The 22,591-nt window shown below is 40.5% G+C and overlaps 1 protein-coding gene across 1 annotated transcript; it reads right to left on the bottom strand.

The window, feature by feature from the left end:
- Window positions 1-1,648: 1,648 nt before the first annotated feature.
- Window positions 1,649-19,316, bottom strand: LOC116489876 (cytosolic phospholipase A2 epsilon-like). Its single transcript, XM_032188583.1, has 21 exons — window positions 19,290-19,316; window positions 18,563-18,643; window positions 16,313-16,385; window positions 14,628-14,764; window positions 14,107-14,238; window positions 11,800-11,840; window positions 11,066-11,108; window positions 10,583-10,654; window positions 10,231-10,398; window positions 10,002-10,088; window positions 8,945-8,982; window positions 8,543-8,678; window positions 7,659-7,795; window positions 7,012-7,234; window positions 6,211-6,325; window positions 5,692-5,829; window positions 4,804-4,911; window positions 3,970-4,161; window positions 3,302-3,468; window positions 2,739-2,925; window positions 1,649-2,171 (listed from the first exon to the last, which is right to left on the bottom strand). The coding sequence occupies exons 1-21, from the start codon at window positions 19,314-19,316 to the stop codon at window positions 1,963-1,965; spliced, it is 2,511 nt and encodes an 836-aa protein (XP_032044474.1). The 3' UTR covers window positions 1,649-1,962.
- Between the last annotated feature and the right edge of the window lie 3,275 nt (window positions 19,317-22,591).

Below are 22,591 nucleotides of genomic sequence, written 5' to 3' on the forward strand. Positions count from 1 at the left end.
AGACAAACCACAATGTTGCTGCTCCAGCTTTTCAGAAGTACAGAAATAAAAGCTTGGCTGTATTCAGAGAAGTCCCATTAGAAGAGCAAGGCAGCACTTGATGGCTCTGTCCCACTCTCTGACACTCCTTCTACCCTGTGTTTTAAAGCAGGGAGTTGCACAGAGCCCTTTTGTCCTTGGATGGCATGTCATTACAGGAACAATGAGTCCTGCTCCCTCTTTCAGGTTCTTACGATTCTGTTTAAAGCTTCAGAGTGATATAACTCAGCCAAGCAATGCTGCATGTGCCTTTATCTACTTGTTTGGAAAGTAAAGATAACATCCTGCACATGAGTCTTGAAATATGGCTGGAAGCCACCCAGGCCACACAACCAAAACCTTTACATGTAAACCCAATACTTTCCATGTAAACCCAATATTGAGTCCTTCTGCAATCCAAAGAATTTTAACATTGAACAGGTACTTTTAGTAGGCTGCACATTGTAGCTGCTGTACTGTTACACACTGAGAAACTCAACAAACCTTTTCATTAAGTGCGGTAAAAATTAGCCATAAGTGGCAACAGAGAAAAGATGGATTATGAATGGTTAAGTTATGAGGGAGAAGCAATTAAACACATAATTGACTTGTTTGCTAATATATTTATGTATTCAAAATTGGTCTGGTTGAAAAGTCATTGATAATTCATAATAGGTGGTCTGGCAGAATCAAAAGCTCTGTGTAAAGAAGCTGTGTTTTTACCTTCCAAACTAATCTTCTCAAAATACTACACAATTAAAAAAAAAAATAATCATATGTCAACAGGCAAAAAAAAAAAAAAAAAATCAAACATATTTTGTGATTTTTTTTACATGTTATAAACATCACCCATTGGTCCTATTTTTATTATGGCCCTCAATATTACTTTGTTTGATGAAAGAGATCTAATAAAGACCTAGGAAATTTCTTTTAGAAAATGTCTTCTAGAAACTAAGAAGTTGGGTGCTCCAGGAGAAACATAACTCATTCAGTCTGTGAAGTACTATTGTGTTTTATGTTATTAATTCATCCTAAAGCATGGGTTACCTTCAAAGAACTTATTCAAAGTAGGTTAATTTACATATTAGCACAGAAATACACTTGCAGTGTCAGATTGCTATGAATCTGTGATCTGGGTTTGCATTTTTTTTACATCTCATAAGGCTACTTCTCTCCTTTGCTGAGCACATGACAGATCCAGCCAACAGTGAGGACAGACAGAGCTGACAAATTCACAGGCCTGCACGTATTTTCTTTAATTTTCAGGGGGATTAAAGCCAGCAGAGTGTTACTCTGTTCAGCCTGTATTTCTGCTTGCTGTGCTACCACCCCTCACACCAGGAGCAGGAAGGAAGGAGGCGTAGCTAAGAAGCAAGGAGGAAGAGCACAGAGAAGCTTGATGGTCGAGCAGTGGAACCCTTCATCAAAAAATTGTTTTGCTTTCTTCATTGATCTCATACTCATGGCCCATGCCTCCTCTGCCTCTGTCCAAAGCCACCCTCAGGGGTGATGTGTGCCTCTCTTTAGACACTTCTCTACCTTGTGCCATCGACCTGCCCACAGGCTGCTTCTGGCCTCACCACCACCTCACAAACACAAAGCACAAGTTGTGTTAATAAAATATGCCTTTAATGTGGTGTGCCCTGAACACGTTAGACCTAAGCATTTCAGATTGTTTCTCAAGGCTTCTAGCACCATACTCATGATCATCTTTGTACATTCTTCCACCTGATTCTCCATATTGTACACCATGTAACTAACTGTTCTCCACATAGCTCAATTGCAATGAATTGTTGCTGTGAAATTCTTTGGGAAATAAAGTGTCTCTTCAGTCTCCTCTTCATCTGAGCAGGAATTCCTTGAAGCCTGCTGGTCAATTGTAAGGGAGTCTCAGTCTCTCAGGGGGTCACAACGGAGTACAAAAGCATCATCTCTTTTCTGCCATTATTTCCTCTTCTGTCTTTTCCTTTCCACTGCTGTGTGCAAGGCCTGCATAATGAGGTCCTCATTATTCAGGATGTTGTATTCACCCAGCTGAACCAGACGGTCATATGCCTTCTCAGTATATGTGACTGAATATGTTGAATAAGGGGAACAGCGGCCATAGATATCAACTTTGCCATCTTCCATCTCTGACTCAGAGCGCTTCTGACCTAAGAGAAAGAGGTGACAAATCACTGGTGACAGATGGGAATTACACTGGTCATAAGCAAGTAAGCTCACAACAGAGCAGGGAAAGGAGATACCCCATCACAGAATGAGTTCATAACAGAAATTGTTCTTGTGTGAATGTTGGTTTGTTTGTTTAAACTAATAATTCTTTTTCAAACTGCCAGCTCAATCCCTGGCTCAAGTGGATATTATCTGCTTCATATGATGATGGCAGAAAAATGGTAATTATTACTCTTATATGGGTCTATACTGCAGTTGTGAGCTGTCTCTCTGTTCATGTAGATATATCAATATGACCTGCAAACTAACCAGCTTGGGGATTGAAATAGTGCAGCCAAGGCAGTAAATCTGCCTTGGGTTAAAAAAAAATAAAAAAATAAAAAAAAAAATGTAACCTTCAGCAACAGAGAGGTTTGATTTATTGAAATGAGTCAACTGTGAAGTTTAGGAGTTGGAATATTAAATATACTCCCTTAATAGACTGCTGACCATCAACTTTTTTTTTTCTTTTTTTTTTTTTTTTTTTTTAAACATGCTTGATTCCTTACCTGGTGCTTTGTATTTTTGGAAGGTATCATTAATTAGTGGAAAAAATAACAGTACTGGTGCTCCCGGAGTCTCAGTGCCTTCAAAGAGGTAACATTCCTTCAGGTTTTTCCTGTCTTCTTCACTCAAGTCCACCTTTGGAAATAGGATGCCCTGTTCTGAACAGTACTTGCAGGTCTGGTCCAGAGCCTGGATCAATGAACAGAGCAATACCAAGACTTAAAGAAGAAGAAAGACTCAGAATTTCTTTGGAGTCCAGTACCAAAGCGGACATTTTCCAAGCTGGTTGTGAGAGAGCTCTAAAACCCCCATGGCAAAGCACTGTAAAAGCAGAGAGAAGGTATTTGTTTTCCCCGAGTTCTTAGCACAGAACAGTCATATTGTACAGGAAAAACAAATGAGAATATGTACAACCTATAAATGGAGCATTGCATTGCAGAATTAAGCTAAAAGTACTAGTGGTTAAGACTTCCAGTAGAAGCAATATAGAAAGCATCTAAGTGTTAAAAGATTCTAGATATGCAGTAGTTGAAGAAGAAATAGAGAGTGCTTCAGTTTATCTCACCAGTATCTGTGATCCTGCACTGTAATTTAAATGCAGAATGACGTCCACCTTTCTCTCTGGTTTTAGAAGTGGCATGACACTTGTATTGATGAAAAATCCTGTATCTACTAGAGACAAGTATTCTTCTGATTGTGTCAGCTGGTTGGGAAATGTGTCTAACACCGTATCTAAAAAGAAATATATATATGATTGTAAGTGCAATTAGTCAAAACTGGTTAACCTGTTTTCTGCTCTTAGACCACAACTGCAGAGCCCTAACTGGTGACTGTCTTCTGGGAAGGGGGATTTGTCATATCCCTTCTCTTCTGCTTTCCCAACCCCAGCCACATGCAGCGATGGACCTGCATTAGCAACATTAAATGGAGGTGTTTCTTTTGCCTACCACCAAGTGTGTCATGTCTTCAACCAGAGGAAGCAAGGACCACCATCAGATCCTGGTGTCCCAACCTCACAAGGTGTGTGCTGCTGGCATTCTTGGCGTGGAGCTCAGCTGTACCAAGCTACATCCCAGTGTGCCACAACTGATTGCTTTAATAGCGATTCTGCCCAAACATGGTCTCTAGCCATGAAGAATGGGTTTAATATGAAATCTGTCTTCATTTTGTTTTGTTTGTTAATTCTGTTCTCGGGCACACAGGTCCTCCCCTGCTTTTCTTAGCTGTCTTCACCTTTCCATCTGCGGAAATGCTTGTTCTCCAGGTAGTCATTATGCATCTGAAAGCCTTTCAGAAAGTTGTGCTCCTGGGCAACAGAGAAGCGGTCAGTGAGAGCGTCTCGGATAACGCTGCTGAGGGGGCCAGCGGGGGTGAATAGGCGAGTCTTCAGCTCGTGGGGCTTCAGCGGTAGAAGAGGTTCTTCCTCTGCACAGTGAGAGATGGTTAAATTTTACCTGCCTAGAGCAAGGTAACCCTCCAAAATATCAAAAATAAGGAATAAAAATAAGTGTTTTCTTTACTTAAAAAGCCTGGGATGAAGAGATTTGATGAGCACAAATGACAAAGTAGAAAAAGAAAATGAAATGCTACTCTTGCCAGCAAATATAATTTCCTTACACAGTCCAGATTTGGACATAAAACAAGACCCAGCATCAATAAAAATCTGTATCAGACATTCTCATGGAACAAACTGAAGGCAGGCTTTGGAAAAGGATAACTGTTGTACTTGTTTGCATTACAGTAGCTCCTGCTTAAGGTAGTCAACATCCTTTTGCTTTATTAATAATCTACAGATCAGTCTCATTAATCCCAAACATTTTACTCTTCTGCCAAATCAGTGTTTATCCCTCAATAAATACATACACAGGACTGAAGATTTTTTCTTTATGCTTCACCATATGAGACTTTGAAAATGATTCCTTCAGAAAGGCCATGTGACCTTTGAAGAAACACTTCAAAAAATGCCAAATATACAGTGTACGTTTCACGTAGCAGATGGGTATGACAGTTTATCTAACATTAAATCTAACACTAAATACACAGTAGGGAAGAAGTATGATAACTAACCTATATTGTCCATTTTGTCCTGGGTCCACCTGTGCCAGAAATCCTCTGATGAGTGGGACAAATTCCAGATGTATAACACATTCAATGAAAATAAACTACTCCATATGCCTGTAAAAGAAAAGTATTCCAAATCCAGCATTCTCACATCATGAATCTCAAAACTGTTATCATGAGATAAAATTCACAAGGTTTATGCTTTTCTTTTGCTTGTTTTAAATAAATGCTGCATCATTTTAACTTGTCTGTTGTTTTTTAAGCCTTATTTTGGTATGCAAGTTTTGTCTTATGAACATATTTTAATGGATGGTGACATTTTTATGAATTCACGTGACTTAAGAAAAATGTATGCATTAGGCTAAAATAGTATAGTTTCTCCCTCACCCGAAGTCAAGTGGCCAGTCAAAGAGAAGACTGCATTTGAGCCACTGTGTGGCCAAGGCAGGCTCTCTGGAGTGAGTGTGACCTAGCATGCTCAAACACATCATGATGCAGTGAAGAACCTGCATGAAGACTCATGTAGACTGACAATAGGAAGCACACAAGTTACTGACTACCTGTGAAACAGGCAAGAGGCAACATGCTTGGAGCTGCTCTGGAGGTCACCTTTTTGTAGTGGATTCCCGGGGACCTGGATTTTATTATTGGACTGGAAGCAGTACTATATTGTTACTGAAAACTAGCTTTAAAAAAAGAAAATTTGTCTGTCATTCAAAATTTTCTTTTTTACAATAAACTGAATCCACTATACTAAGAATTAATTCCTAATGAGATATTTATTATCTCCAGTGAAACTACATTCCTGTCATGCACCTGATGTCTATTTTACTCCTTAGTTTACATAGCTAACAACTAAAAAAGAAAATAAAATAAAAAAAATCAGAGGCTTACCCTCTAAGAAGCAGATCCGGGATTCAGGGAGCTTCTTCATTAACCGACCCATGAAGAACTCACTGCCAAAATCCTCAGAGCGAACAAAAACTCCATATTTTTGCAATCCTACCTCATAAGGGGTGAACTCTACCCATTCTGTGAAAAGGAATGCAAAGAAGAAAACAATGATTTATTACAGCCCCTTAACTGTGGATAAGAAAGTTGTCAACATGGGAATGAAAGGATGTAAAAATGAAAATAATTTCTACAGTTCATTCTAATATTTCAGACAAAGAGCAAGGAGTTATAAGCATGATGACAATGAAAACTAGTGCACATGAAAAGTCTTTGGAATATTTTTGACTCTGTTGTGTGGAAGGTCAAACTACCTTACCACAAGGACTTTATGCCAATATATACCAGAAGAAGTTCTGCTCTTTAACAGAGAAGGTTTTTTTTAGTCTACCTAAAGAGACTGTCCCTGGATTGACCAGTTTAAATATAAAGACAAATGGCTCTCAGAAATCTCATAATTACCTTTGAAATCCAGAGTGCTATAGTTGTTCTTGACATTGACTGCAGTATAGATAGGCAAAGGGTTCTGACCACGATCAATGGCCCGTTGCTGATCAGAGAGTTTATGGTTGTCCTTCTGTGATTCCAGAAATACGGTTATATTGAGACAAAAAATAGCAGAAGGATGTTTTCTCTGGATCTAAACTTATAGAGCAATAAAAGTCCTGCCTCTAATATATTACATGTGCTGGAGTTAAATTCTGAGATGTTCTGTATTTTCCAAAATTCCTGAGAGCACTGTTACTGTTTAACTGCAGGCCCTGGGATGACAGATTATTTGATGACCATTAGGATGAAAGTGGAAGGAAATGCTCAAGAGCAAAAACCAATACTCAAGGTATAAAGCAGCTTAACGTGTTATGCTGCAAGTTTATGTAAGACTTCTCACACATATTTCAAAAGTTTGCACGTCCATTTGTTAATACCTTTCATGGGCATTAAGATACTGTCTGTAATTTTGCTATTTCTAAACAAAATATTTACAAGAATATGCCAACAAATCTTAATGTATTTTTTTCAAAATGTTAATTTTGCAGTTCTCTCAGAAAAAGATATTCAAAATCTCAAAGCAAGAATGCTGTTTTCCACTGTGGATGGATAGCTAAAAGAGTGCCACCAAATGTTTTGAAACTATCTGGGTGCTTGCATACACGCAATCTTGTAACAAATGACTTTTCTGAGAACAAAGAAAACATCATCTCTAGAAATTAATTTTCAGAAAAATGTAAGCCAATGTAAACTCTGCTTTATGACATACTGTACCCCATCATGCAACAAAGATTCCAGGACAAGCCCCCAGAGATCTATAAAAGACGTTTTGCGGCCCTCTCTTTTCCGTTGGCACAGCTGCTTTTTGTAATACTTCAAGTACTCCAAAGAAAGGGAATTTATTTTGCATTTTGTCATATGTTTTCGAGCCTCGCTTATTTGCTTATCAAGATCCTTTTGTGACCAGTCAGCATCTCTGTACAAGTTTGACATGGTCCTAGGAAAAGGAAATATACATTGGAGAGGAAAAAACAAACAAACAAGGTTTGATTAAGCAATAATACATTTCATGCTTCTATTTTAAGTTCTTTTTAATATTATTTTAAGCAAAGTCTTCTACTCTTCAGTTGTGTGCTCCCCAAGAAATTATTGCTATCTCTTTTAAAAGTCACAATCACTATCTCTGACAAAATGTCTTGAGCAATTTTCCATAAGTTGTTTTTAGAAAAACACTGATTTTCAAGCTGTTGTAAATTACATGACTTTCCCCCATGAAAAGATTTTAATCTGTCATTGGAAGAACAAAAAACAGGACAACTGAGCAGGTATCATATGTGGACCACCACTGTCAGCCCTGGCCTACTTCAGTGCATCAGTGCCTAGAGGAAGAAGGCCATGAAGAGCTGCCCAGTCCTACCTACCAAGTTGTACCAGACAAGCCAGTTAGGTATGTGGCACAGTCCAGGACATGAAGTTTCTTGAGCCCCCGCAGACTGCCGTACAGTGCAGTCAAAGATCTCATCCCTCCTCCTGTAGTCATGATGGCCACCACTGGGGTCTGAGCAACACATGAACAGAAAAGGCTGGTGTCAGGCAGCGGGCTGCAGCCAGACCAGAAGCTGCATGCCCTGCCCTCAACAGAGACCTCCTGTTATGGAGAGCCTGATGCCACCACAAGCACCCAATCACAAACAGCCTTCTAACTGATTTCTACTGAAACATAAAATACCGTTTATTTTAAAAAGGATGACAGGAATAAAAATAATGACATTTTTCTACTCAGATAACTAACACTTGTCTCTAATGCATTTAACACTTGCTTGGTATAAAACAAAAGAAAATGCATCCATTCAAAACAAAAGTCACAAATGAGAGAAAGCATCAGTTGTAAAATTGGGGATTAAAAAGAAATCTCACAGGCCAAAGAGGTTGATGGGAAATTTCAAGCATAGGCTGATGGTAAATTTTAAGCTAGAAATTGCAACTCATTGTCAAGGAAAACAGCACTGGAAGAAAAAGCAATACACCTGGACTGGAACAGTGACATAGCAAAGGAGAAAATCAGAGTACACCGAAGTAAGGTGCATTATTTGGACCCTTCACTGCCATGGCAGTGAGAAGCAACCAGGAAAGGGGAGTGCAGATTTTGCAATTTATCCAGGTTAGGTCTGATGCAGAAAAAAACAGCTTTGACCCTTGGTGCCTCTGAGCTACCCCAGCTGTTAATATAATGAATATTCAATATCAAACTAGGTGTTCCACTGCAAGGCATTCATTAGATGTTTTGAATGTTCACCACACAGACCTCATGGTCCAGCAAATCCTGTTCCAGATGCAGGACCTTCTTCAGAGCAGCAGCAACACACTTCTGCCTTTTGAATAGAAACTCTTTCTCCTGCATGCAGAGGTCAAACCCTAAACGCACATCAAGGTGGTCTGGGCTGGAGCAGAGATCAGGAAAAAAAGCATATTGAATTTTATTACTGGCAGGCAATCCCATAATCTCTAATACAAATAAATCTACTAAGTTTACAAAGTACTGCATTTACAGGAAGATTCTTTCCTACACTCAAATAGGTACTCCGTGCCACATGAAATAATTGAAAGAGGAACTGGTAAATTCCCAAATTTCCAGGCAGCTATTTCAAAAAATAAAATAAAATCCAACAGATAAATTCAGAGAAGCCTGCTGTCAGAAGTCTCTTACCAGTCTTCTGTCTTCGCTTGTAAATCAAATCCTTTATCCTGCAAAGCAAGAATGCAAACAATGTAAGTGTAATAACCTGCTTTAGCACTCCTTCCTGCTGCCTCAAAAAGCGTTTTATCTTGTGCTGTCCTAGCAATGCAGCTACAAATCAAGTTCTGCTGAATAATTCAGCAGGCTATATGAATTTACTGCAATGGTTTATTGTCAGGGATTTTCTTCAGTAGTTCCCAATATTTTGTAGTGAATGTAACATCTGAGGCCAACTGCTGTTTACAGAGGAAGGTAATGATAATTTGCACCTTACAGCCCCCTGCCAACATTACTTCTCCTGGGCTATCAAGAGCCAAACGGTCAAGTTACAGCCACACTACAGTTTTACACAGCAGCATTTATTCCTCTTTTTCTGCAGTTTATACCCTACAAAAGCTGTGTTCCTTTGATTCTAAATGGATTTTCTGTAAGTATGGATCTAAAACTGCTTTGCAAAGCACAGTCAGCATGAGCAAGAGACTGTCACTACCTCTGTTAGTTCAGGTACCCCACATGTGTGAGAAGAGGAAAAGCAAATTATCCAAATTTAGCACAAAGGTCAAGATGGAGTAACAACATCCTATGTATTCCCACATCCATTCAAAGAAAACAAGACACAGTCTGGCATTATTACCCAAAGACCCACCAGTACTCAATTGTGGCATTGTTTTTCCAATGCTTTCATCCTTAAAAATACCCTGGTTATCACCAGAGAGTTTCAAAATGATCAAATGGGTCAGGAGCTCCCAGTTTCCTCAGGTAGAAACTGAGGCCTCTGCTCTGCAGACCTTGCTTGCCTGATTCCCATTACCCACACCAGTGCTAAGAGGGTGGGAGTCCAAGCCCCATGCAGAGTCTCCAGGCTGTCCTGCAGTGAGATCAGTCTTCCCAATGGCAGGGAGATACACTGGCAAGGACAGGGAAGAGCTGGAAGAGACCTCTGCAGGTGGAGCTCCAAGGGGCTGTTCACTGGGGATTCAGACTTCCAGGTTTGGGCTCCTCAACCCTCAAACAAGCAGGCACTCACCTCTGCTAAGATCATGCTTTTTCCACTTGGAAGGGAATGAAGTTCCATGTTTGGAGAGCCTGAGTTTGTACCACACAAACGAGAGTGCTGAAAAGATATAAATATATTCAGGTTTATAATATAAAGCAATGTTACTCTCTATACACAGAAGCAAATGAATGTTACTATTTATGGCACATGTTATTCTACATGCCACTGCTATGCTTTATGAAGTCCAGTAATAACATACGTAGGAGGGAGGTGGTTTCTTCCCTGGTAGCGTAACATCCAGCATTGGCTGCTTGTATTTGGCATAGTGGAATTTGGCAGGATAGGGGGAGCCAAAGACCAGATCAGATCCCAGCCTAATGTCTTGGGTGCCCTCGTACGAGCCTTGCACCTTGAAGGAGAATTCTTTCTCTAGGGAAGTGACACAGAAACAGACATAGCAGTTTTGTTATCAAAACCAGTAACACAAATCCTTACAACGCCTAACACAAGGCTGTTCTTGTTTTGATTTGATTTTTTCAGTCTTACAATAAGCCATTTGCCTTCATAACATTGGCATGTCATGATTTAAAAACAGCTGATGGAGAAGTAACCTCACTTGATTTCCTTGCCCTTTTCTTCTTCTTCTCAGTCACCTGAACTTCCAAGCAGCAGACTTTGCGAGACTGTAAGAAACATGAGCAACAAAATACTTCACCGACAGGGAATCTTCCAGTTTGAGATTCTGTTTTCCAGTTCAACCTCATACTGATGATGGTATAAATGATACATAGACAGTGCACTGTATCCCAAATAAAACTTTTTCTAAACCACAACCTTGATTTCAAATGCTGGCTGGAATAGTAATCTCTGAGAAATCAGACATAGGGCAAGGCTGGCAGTGGTGGTGTGGAGGAACAGGGCTTGCAGAAGGGAGAAGGTAAGGAGATGTACCATGAGGCAGATGACAATGAGGGAAATCACCACCTTTCAGCACCAGCTTTGTTATGTCAAAGGGTACGGTGGCCTGATGACTGTGAGTCAAGTGAAACAAGTGTGGCAACAGGACAAGAAAGATGACGAAACATGACACTCACCACTAGTACTCCATTAGTAATGATGGTTTCAGGAGGGCCTGAACTAGGAAACAGAAAGAAAAGCACATTTTTAATAACTCAGTATAATTACAGTTTAATTTATGAGCCACACCCTTCTTCTCATTTTCTTCTTTCTTATTTTTAGCTCTGTATTGGGTCTGAAAGAAAAAAATCTGGGAGACTTGTGACACGAGTTTCCTCACTGTGCTGTCAATGCACAGTTATTGTACCAGCTAGTCAAGTCCTGGGGCTGAGCAAAAAAAAAAAGGGTACTGCAGGGCCATACTGTGCGATGAGTTTATGCTAAGCCCCAAGATGAGACTGCAGATAGTTTTGCTGAATCCTGTTTTTAAAGAATTGCAATTTGTCTGAGATCAAAAATCCACTGATTATTCCATGTTCTGTTATGCTTTGAATAGAGGCAAATCTCCCTACAAATCTCAACGGAAGTACATTACAGAACAGCAGTCCCAGTATTCTGCTCTTAAATAGTATTCATTGAAGTAGGCAAAGAAAAGATTTTAGAGTACTCTCCCTGCCTGCCTGAAGTTCATGGAAGGTCACCTGGCATGCACCAGTTCATCAGCTCATACCACAGATTCCATGGGAAATCTTGTTAGTCATCAGCATCATCAAGGAATGATGCACTCTGGGCAATTATGCTAGATTATTCCATGCCTTGGAATTGCTCTTTCCTTTTGCTACAGATTATGTTGCAGTTCATGTTTACTCACATGTTATCCAATGCAAATCCCACCTCTAGTTCCTCTTTCCTCTGGAAAATAAAGAAAGGAAAAAGCATTTGGCACTGGTCTACTGGCACTTCTCATAATACAAGTCTCATAATGTAGGTAAATACATTGTTCATGACTAGCAGAGCATTTAAAAAACGGGCATATGCCACCTCTGGCCTGTCTGTCTTGAGCCTCAAGATTCTTTATGGCTGCTGTCTCTCACTGAATCTGCCAGCAGGGAGAAAGAGGGTTTGCTAAGGTGAGCAGCCAAACCCTTCTGGTGAAAGGAGAGAAAATAGAGACATGCAAAGCAGCTGTGGAAGAGGGCAACCACTTTGGTAATATGTTGAGGGCACTGGGGCAAAGGTAAATCTAACATTAAGGTTTCCTTTGTGGGTGGGAGAGAAAGGCATAATTCCTCAGTAGAAGGTGGCACTGAAGAAAGGAAAGCATAAGTGGGGACAGAAGGAATGACCAACAGAGAAACAAGATCATGCTGCAGGTTACTTACCTGCTCAAAGAGGGCAAGAATACTTACTACACTGAAGGCATCAAAAAGTTCTTAATATAGTGTGGTAGTTTTTCCCTGCTGGACAGCTAAACTCCACCACAACTGCTCTGTGGTTTCATTATATATAGGGAAAAAATGTTATGAAGGCCTGAAGATCATGATTTCTAACTATTGTAGCTGTGCGAGTGCAGTAATGAAAGGTTTGGATATGGCACCTGTAATCACATAGACTGTAATGAGCTAGATTATAACCAGCAGAATATTTCTATTTCCATCAAGGGCTAGTGGAAGTCCATGCACTACTCCTCATATTTTGCAAAGAAAGAAACGTTCAAATAAGGCATTTAGAGATAATGAAGTGCAAAGCAGAGTTTGGATGTGTGTAGATAAGATCAACTGGATGATGCATGACAGATGTACAAAAGACTAGGAGGGAAGTGGAAAAGGAGAGGTTCTGGCTGAACACACAGGGAGACGGGATGCACCTTTTCATCTGTTAACCTCTGGTTGCTCAATCCTGATATTTGGTTACTCAAGTGTGACACTTGCTGGTGTCCCCAGACAACGAAGCCTGCCTGACAAGTGTGATATTCAGTGAAGCTACTGAATTGAGCAAGTTGGGGGTAGTTCACCCTCTGGCCAAAGCAAGTTCAGAAACAGGCCCACTGCAACTGGCAGATGAACAATCAACAACAGAGACTCACAAAACACTTAATTGGCCTTCCTGGTATCAGACAATACCACTCCCATGGTTAACATGCGGGCTGGCTGGATTTGAAGTGCTGATATCCAAGGTTGCACATATAGGTGCAACAGCTGATGCCTTGCATGTGGATCAGCTTGGTGCGGAGCATGGCACCAGTGATCTCACACAGAGAAAGCATCCATCTTCCTCATGCTTTCCACCCAGGGTATGAGGTGTTCCTCACAGCACAAAACATCCCTTCATGCACAAGGTGCCCAGCAGGGACCCCTACCTAAGAGAGGCAGCAGGGCTTTACTTCATTACACATTAATAACCATTGTTATTTTGATCTCCCTGGGAAACACTGAAAGCACATGAAGATTCTCCACAGAGATGTGCAGTGAATATTCAAATCTCTCAGCACCTCAGCTTTGGTGGTAGAAGTGCTGCTTGCACTGGATCAAGGTCCCAACACCCAGCCTTCTGATAAGATGGGTATCCCCTGCCACCATGCAGTGCATCCTGCCCTTCCAGTGTGTCCTAAGTGGCTGTACAACATTGGCCCCAAGGTTTCAAACACAACTTTCAGAACCTCCCTGGACACTCAGGAGGAACACAGGAACGTTTCTTGTTGTGAAGCTGAGTGACGTGACTTGGACACCTTATTTAAACACCCACGCCACTGCCTGTAATTAGCCACAAGTCTGGTTCAACATTCGGTTCTGATCACAGAGCTATTACTTCTTAATTACTAGGTTAAGTAACAAGTTATGACAAACACATCATGTGACTGTTATTGGTGTGGACACACTCCTGCAGGATCCTCAGCTGGGCTAGGCTCAATAAGGTGGCAATTTTGCAGAGACATTTACAGTTTGTTAGTTTCTGTGGTCAAATACATCTACATCAAACTTCAGTATGCCTACAGATGCAGGAGTGAAGAGGTTTTTCCAAGTCAGAGTGGAAAAACTACTCCCTTTTATGTGACAGGGCAAACCATACACAAGATGGAAAAAAGAAAGACATTGCAAATAACATTTTAGACAGAAAAGCAGACAAAAAAAAAAAAATGCTTTTTTCAACCAATTCCATATCTTATTTCAGAACTCACCTGCGAATCACACTTGAAGTGCATGAAGACTTGTTCTCCCAGGTAAAGTTTGGCTATATCGAAATACACTGTGAAGAGGTGATCGTCTTGAGTAACTACATCCTTATCATACAGCCCCAGCTCCAGCACATTCTGGGAAGGGAAGCACATTGTAAATATGACAGGAGTCATTTAAAGCAGTGGATCCCTTTTTTATTTGGCTTCTGTGTTGAGTGAGAGGAAGTAAAGAAAGAGAGAAGGAATGGAAGCAGGAAAAGGGGAAATGAACTCCATGCACATGTCTGCCTACAAGGAGGCATGAGGAGAAATTAGACATCTCGAAGGTTATATTCTACCCATGGCTAAATGATATACTTGTCTTTCATGGCATGGATAAACATCATAAGGGTAAGCTTTATTCTCACATTTTTCTGCATATTTCTTTGCCTCACAGAAAAATTACATATGTCTGCTTTGCAAAAGGATGAAACTTGGCAGTTGTTCCCTAGGTCACAGTTAACAGTGAAGTCCCAGCTCAGTACCTTGACCTGACTCTGGATTCTGAAGTAGAAGGTTTCATTCCAAACTGGATCTTTGCAATTCTGGATGGTTTTTGTCTGAATTTTCTCAGTTGAGGCAGTTGGCAACCACAGGCTCACGTAGCAATCAGTCTGGCTTACTGTACGGAAAAAAACACAAACACATCCAAAGTCATAATTTGCTCTAGATGAATAAATGACTTGAACATGAAGTTTTGCTTTCAAAGAGAGACACTGTGATACATGATGTCATATTTGTCCAACACAAATGTTATGATTTAGGTAATAAGGATGGAGAAAAAAAGATGTGGAAAGGGACATCATTATTCTCATTAATAAATGTAATTAAAATATAATAAATGCATTAAACCAAAGGTTTTTCTCCTTCTATGTCAGTCAGATTAGCCCACTATAAAAAAAAAAAAAAAAAAGAGTCTGTGGCACCCCATGCCATCACATGGGCTACCAGTTTGCTTATCTTTCAAATCTGGGAGCCAGTTTTAGCTCTTGCAAAAGGGACAGTTCTGGTGGAACCAGAGAGCTGGACTGTGGAGCGGGGATCCAGAGAACAAATAAACACTGAGGTTTCTCTTGAATTTTAGCACTGCAGAAATGCAGAAGAGCAGACTTCAGACACAAGTACTTGCCTTGAGAGAAGCTAAATTGCACTGTCTGTTTATTAACATATACAAGTTGCTACTCAGCAACACCACAGTGACTTTGTCAGCAGGTTTGGAAGGAAATTAGATGTGATATTAGTGATGTAGGGTACTTGTGTCAAGTGCCAGATTTGTTGTAATTAGTAACAAATTGCAAGGTCAAAGCTGTAGTATTATCATGTTACCAGATGAGAATTGTGTAGCAAGTGAGAAATACATCCCAATATATTAACCAACATGGCCGAAGGACGCTTGGACAAATGAATAGGAAGGAGGGTAAAATGAACTATGAAGAGTTTATAGCAGAGGGTAGTTTTCCAAGCCTTTCATCCAAGTAGTAATTTAGGACAACCATATCATCCTATGCCCGGAAGGGTTAAGAAAACAAAGTGATTGCTTCTATTTAAGCCAGACAGAACTTAAAAAAAAAAAAAAAAAAAAAAAAAAAGCTTCTTGATTTTTGCTTAAGTAAAGCTATAACCTTCTATTACATTTCAGCTGCAGGCCATCAGAATTGAACCTAGAAATAGTAACAACACCTAACAGTGTTTAATCTGCAAAAGCTGGTACTCAGGGAATCAGGGTGTGGTACTTTGGATTAGCTGCCGTTTAGAAGCTTTAAGTACGGGCTAACTTTGAGATAATACTACTCCACTCTCAGTGCTTGTTCCGTTATTCCAACTGGTTTGTGTCTTTTGTTTGATGAATATTCTCCAGAGGAAAACATATAAGATCATTCTGCATTTTTTGCTTCTAACAGAGTAGCTGCTTTCCCTGATCCCTTTAGGGATGCACAGAAATATGTGCACTAGGTCCAGCTGTGACCTTATACAGTCATCTCTGCACAGAATGGGGTGAATGCAAAGAAGAGAAACACACTGTGTTCATTGCTGGCACAAGCATGCCAGTGGGAGACTTTTCCCATCCAAGAAAAAACCTAGAAAGCCCTTTTTCTTGGAGCAGGACTATCTTGTACTCCATGAAAAGTAGGAGGCACTGTAAAGAGCACTACAAATACTTAATACTTACAGACATCTGCCTGGTGGATATTTCTTGCTCTTATGATTCTTATAGTCAGTAAGTAACATGGAGATGATTCTGTCTGCAAGAAAAATATAAAACCACACACAAAATACTAGCGTGAATCCTAAAGGAAAACAGCATATTTATGAGTTAGAAATGATCAAAGGAGACAAACACCCAAATCATAAACAACTTACTTGAATTTTCTGGGTAATTTAGAAATGGTCAGCACATTGTTTTTTCTAGTATTATCTAAATCATATACTAGGCTGAAAGGTTTCTCTTCTGTTATAGCATAGGATGCAGATTTAAATAATTATAGGGAATTCCTCTGCTTTCTAACTAAAATCCAGCTACACAAAGTGGTATGATTTAGATTCATTTTGGGAGATATTTTGAATTTCAAAGGTAGAAAATGAAAAGCTGCTTTGGGCTTTTTGCAAGTGATAAAATTATCGTTGTGGGAATCAGCTCCCATCCAGCTATTACACAAATTTGGACTCCTAGGCTACAGAATATGATTTTCTCATATTCCTGCTCTTTAAACATACAGTACTCCCAGTACCGTATCAGTATTCATAGGCTTGATGGAATATATGCCCATGTGGTGTCTCCCATAATGTTTAGCCCCAACTGCAGCTAGAGCTAACAAATGTATGTTGTCCATACTGGGAGCAATTAACAAATAGATTAGTGAAGAATAAGGTAAATGTAACCTTAATGTAACCAAAGCACTCAGTCCCAGGAAAAGCCACAACAGCACTGGTGCTGTTCAGCTGCATTGCCATTGGCTGTGTGCACAAATCAAGGAGGTCAAACCCCAGCTGAGGATCCAAAGAGCAGCTCTGGATACAACCATCCACTTGCATTCATGTCTAAAACCTAATTCCAAAGCTACAGAAATGAGGGAGCTACAGGTGGAAAAGGTTCATAACATAGCCAAAATGTACAGTAATTGCAGAAAGTTGAGGGCGCTGTGAAAGCCCTTGATGCTCAGTGAGGACAGAGCAAAGGTGACAGAAAGCGAAAGCAGATATTGAAGAATACGTCCTGTACTATCTGTAGTTTTCTGCTTAGTCAGTTTTTACTTTACTTTAAAGCCTTCTTTGCAGATTTATAAGAATTGCTGACCTTGTTTTTGCTATATAAAGCTACTTTACAAAGCTGCCTGTCAGCTGTTGAAAAGCAGGCAAGTGTGGGTTACAACTGCAAAGTGGGGAGCACAGAGCCCCTCAGGGGAACTGGGCTGCCAGGGATGCCAGGCAAGGGGCTGCAGTCTGGAATGAGGAAGAAGAGTGAGGAAGGGTCAGTGCTAGCAGCCAGTGGCTGGCTTTGGAGAAGACATTCTCCTGGAAAGGCTCAACTGTTCAAGGAACTGGGTTCCCTGGAGTGACCCTTGTGGCCTGTGCTGATACAAAAGCAGCAGAGAGGGAGTACAGATTGAGCCAAGTGCTCAGGCATGTGACACCCTGCCATAACCAGCGAAGCTTGGCTTAGGCACAACAGAGGTATAAATCATGAATAGATGAAAACTCCATTGGCAGCTGAAAGGATTGGTTGTTCCTTAAACTGTAAGCACAACACTCGCTGCTCTGCATCTTAACTCAGCTCTGTTCCTAATTATTACTCTAATAACTATTATTCCTTAGGCACTGTTCCTAATTATCATTAAATGGAGTAAACTAGAGAGGAAAATCACAAAAATCTATTTAAGCACATCTGGTCCTATGGTTTCTAAGAGCAAAGGTTTCACATAACATGCTTAGCTGGGATTTATTTATTTTTTTTTTTTTCTTTTTTTTTTTTTAGAGGCCAGAAGTGAGATTAATCCAGGAAATCAGGTGTTGAAAAGCCTCTTCAGGATTGTGACATGCTCTTTGTGGGAGTAAGTGGTTTGATTTTACAGTTATTGCTACCTACTCTGGCAGTAAATTTGTCCTTATGCTTTGGCAAGACATATGGAGCAGAAAGCCTAATCAAATCCATCCTTGTAAAATTATTAATCTTATCCAAACAGGATTAATTTTCCCTTTGCCAAGGATAGAAAACAACAGCAGGACTTGAACGTGAAGCAAGACTGTGTAAGCAAAGTGATAAAACGATAAGCTGGATGGCGTTTTGTGGAGGCAGCTGGATGGGTTATGAGACCTAATTAGACTGCTCAGCAGACACTGAAACCTATCTCTTCTCACCCGGGCTCCACCCAGCAGAACAGTCTCTTCTACAGTTTTCTTTTAAAATTCTCCTTTATGGTACCTTTGTAGCCAAAGTCCACAGCTCCACATCAGGATTCAGCCGCATAATTCCTTCTAGCACACCAGTTTGGGTGATCAGCTCCTGCAACAAGAAGGGCCAACGTTACCCCTGGAAAAACCATCCTGTCTCTTATCAGCAATCCTCATTAGGAATTCACAACTGCAGAGCAATGAAGGGGAGCCCACGGTTGGTGCTGCCCACGGGCCCTCAGCAGGTAAAGATCTTTCCAGCTGTGCCCAGCACCGCTGCCCGCACTGTGCTTGCCCCACCAAGGCTGGGCAGGGGCGTAGCAGCCAAGCAAGGTCCACCCTTTGCGTGACACACCGGCAGGGACGACTGCTCCTAGCTCTGGCTGTTAAAGGAACAGCAAACCTGCCTCTAGTAACACACCCTGTAATTAATTCTTCACCTTAAAGTGCATCCCTATGCTACTCAATACTTTTTTCTAAGGTTGCATACGGCACGTTTCTGAAATGAAGAAAACCCCAACATATACAAAATACTCCTTTAGTAATCAAACTTTTATTCCCCAAGCAGTTTCCCTTTCCTTCCATGGCTTGCTCTCATTTTTAATTTCCATAATGATTTCTTGAAGCACTGACTTTCTTATTCCTGTGCAGAGTCACTTACAGTCATTAATAGGTCAAGAAAGCAGTCCCATCTGTACACGATATGCAGCATAACCTGCTGAAGTCCCAGATGCCTCATTTTCTCTCACCCTTCTTACCTGAGACAAAACACCACCTGGCTCCATTGTGGCTGCTGTTACATACATGTCCAGCGTTATCTCTGGCAATGCAACTTCACATCTCCCAGCTTCCAGAGGCACCAATAGTTTAAATGTCTCAAATGCAGGTGAGCAACTATTTTATAAACTGACTCAGAGCCCCACCTCTGCCTGATTTCTTAAACCCAGGTATTCCCCTCCCATTTTCTTATGCTAGGAAACTGAACTTGTGGTAGTATAAATAAAATTAAAAAAAACCTTCTCTCTGTACAATGGCTGGAAGTATGCTGTTTGAGTGACTTTGCCCAACACTGGCCAAGGGGCCAACAATGCCCTTTCACCTGAGCAGTGAACTTTCCACTTAGCAAAGCCCCAGTAAGATGCAGAAACAGTACATAACCTAAATGCAGTTAATCTGTTATAGTAAGTAGACAGGATACAACAGCTAATAAGAGGAAAAAAAAAAAAAAAAAAAAAGAAAAAAAAAAAAAGGACAATACCATTGCTCTCATACTAAACAGTTTGCAAAAGCCAGCTGAAAGGTTTCTGTATCACCTCTCTGTGTACTCCCATGCTTAGGTGTGCAGAGCAGGCACACTCACATGGTGTTTTGTCTCTACTCTGCCAAGGTCCAACAGGATTGGGTCTCTCCCCAAGCAGTTGTATCCTTTTTCCCTCCTTTCCTATGGCTTGTTATTATTACTTCTGTTTAGATGAAGAGTCCCGAAGCCATGATTTTCCTTAGCTTAGCTCCGCCCCTGTAAATACTTCTGTGCTGCTTTCCAGTTCAGACTGACTCTGGCTGCGACCTGGCTCCTGTGACTGACCCAATAAACCCTGCCAGCCAGAGGCACAACTCAGCACTGTCCACCCACTGCCTTCTGCACCACCAGTGGGAGGACTGCTGGGCTCCCTTACAAATCCACCACTGTAGTGGAACACTTGTGTTGGCCTCTTCTAGCACCCAGCTAACCCCTATGTTACAAGCAGGGCTCCCAGCTCACTGGAAAGGGATTAAAGGGAGCATCAAAGGCTGTTGTACCTTCAGCAGGTTAGAGCAGAGGAAAATCACTGGGGTAAGAGAATCCTTCGGCATCCCTGTTCTGCTGGTGTATTACCTATGAGCAAAAAGTTAGCTATTTCCTGAGCATTCCTGGGCTTACTTGTTAAATATTGTTACTAGCCAACACAATTCCTCTGCACATTCCCATGCTGCCCATTCCCATGCAAATATCACCAGTCATCACAGTCACCTCGGTAGAATAAATTTTTGCTATAGGCTATGTTGTTTCACAACACAGTGGAGGATTGTGTCTACCTACCTGGCGTGTTTCCTCTCTATGCCAGTTGCAATTAGGTAGCTTGATGAAATGCATTTTTCATTAGATCATAGAAAACCCTTGGCAACATCAGCATCTTTCAGCCACAGTTAAAGGCAATACCCTATTATGACACCTTCCTGGAGATCTAAGCTAAAAACCAGGACTGGGGCTCTGAATATGTCACTTCCACAGTGCCAAAAAACTCTCAGAGGCCGACAGCAGGGCTCTGCCATCCCACTTTCCCCCAGAAAATGAGGCACACCAAATAGGAGAAGCCTGGTGGAGCACCATGTAGTCCTAAAAACACTGGGGTGTCCAGCAGAAAGCATGTCAGCAGAGGTGACACAAGACTGAGGCTGCCTGGTAGGACATTTGGGAAAGGTGCAATCACTCCTCCATTTTCACAAATAGCATTTGCAGTTCCACATCAGAGACAGCCCTTGCAGGAGGGAGGGACATAGCTCTCTTTGTACTCCTGCAGTAGTCTCTGAGACATTCTTTTGCTCACAATGCTCATGGCAATTATTTGGGACACACTGATGCTCTTTGCTAAAAACAATTTTGCTTTCCTAGAACAAGGAACTCATTGTGAACCTGAAGCATATTACTAAAATGCCTGAATATGTGGAGCAAGGCAGAATTTTCATTTTGCAAACAAGCCTTTATTGTCCAATATTGTATACACAACATTTTTGCATGTAACTAACATTTCCTAAGAGCTGGAGGTGACGTGAATTTATGGCCAAAACTTGTGTTTATTTTTTTCACACCAGAGACTTCAGGTTCCAGTGGAGGCAATTCCCAGGGTTATATGCAGAGCATATAGCACCGTATTTTAGATTATGACTCATGAAACTAGAATAGAACAAAAAACTTGGCATAAGTGTATATTAGTTCAAAACTCAAAGGGTTTTAAATGTTAATGTTTACACTCTGATTTATAGGCTTGCAATATCACACTACATATGCACAAAAAATAGTTTTGTTTGACATCCTAAATGACAAAAGTGTTGGAAAAAGTCATTTTTGAACCCATTTTTAAAGATAAGTTTGACATTTTTCCTTGCCAAAATAGGAATCCTCAGAAAGTCATTTTGCACCAAGCCAAACACATCATTTGATTATAAATGAAGCTTGTTATTTTCAGGTTGGGTTCCCTGGGCTTACGAGGTAGGCTATCTATTAAAAAGAACTTATGTTTCAAAACAGAGATGTTATGGAAAATATTAATATGAAATGTTTCAACTTACCCAAGCATTTTTCCCTGGTTTATTTCAGCCTCAGATTATGACATCTAGGTAACTTGTTTAGCTGATAGATTTTCTCACTGAATAGACTTTTTTCCCCAGTTCCCCAAATTTTCTCAGTTGTCATCAAGACACAGAATTTATTAATATAAATGTGTATTTTCAATTTGACTTGCTCCTGGAATGCAATCGTTGTTATAGATTTATAATTTTTACAGCTCACCCTCAGCACTTTCAAGAGTTCAGAAAAGACACTTTCCATAAAAGGGAATATGAAGAAAGGTACGTCCCGAACTATTTAAACAAATTCCATTGAGTTACGTAACAAAGTTGTTTGTTTTTTATGCTCTAGTGGAAGTTAAATATATTCATTTCAAGCACATATTTCTTTTTCATTTAAGAAAAGAAGTTCAGTATGAGAACTAACTCAACTGGGAAAAAAATCCCCTTTTTTTTTATTTTGAAAGATTCAAAATAAAATTTTGACTTTTTTTATATCAACACAATCAAAACTGACATAAATTCAAAGGAAATTCTGATGTGCCCCATTGATATCTTGCAATGGAAAAAAGAAAGAGAGAGAAAAACAAAACAAAACAAAACAAGAAAACTCCTACAATACTTCCTCCTAGACTGCTCCTTCCAATCTATGTGTGGTGCATTCACAGTCCAAGATTGCTCTGAGATGAACGTGATTCACAGGGCTGGCTGTGTGCACACACTTGTCCCTACT

The sequence above is a fragment of the Aythya fuligula genome, chromosome 5, assembly GCF_009819795.1.
Source record: "Aythya fuligula isolate bAytFul2 chromosome 5, bAytFul2.pri, whole genome shotgun sequence".
In the NCBI taxonomy this organism is placed as follows: domain Eukaryota; kingdom Metazoa; phylum Chordata; class Aves; order Anseriformes; family Anatidae; genus Aythya; species Aythya fuligula.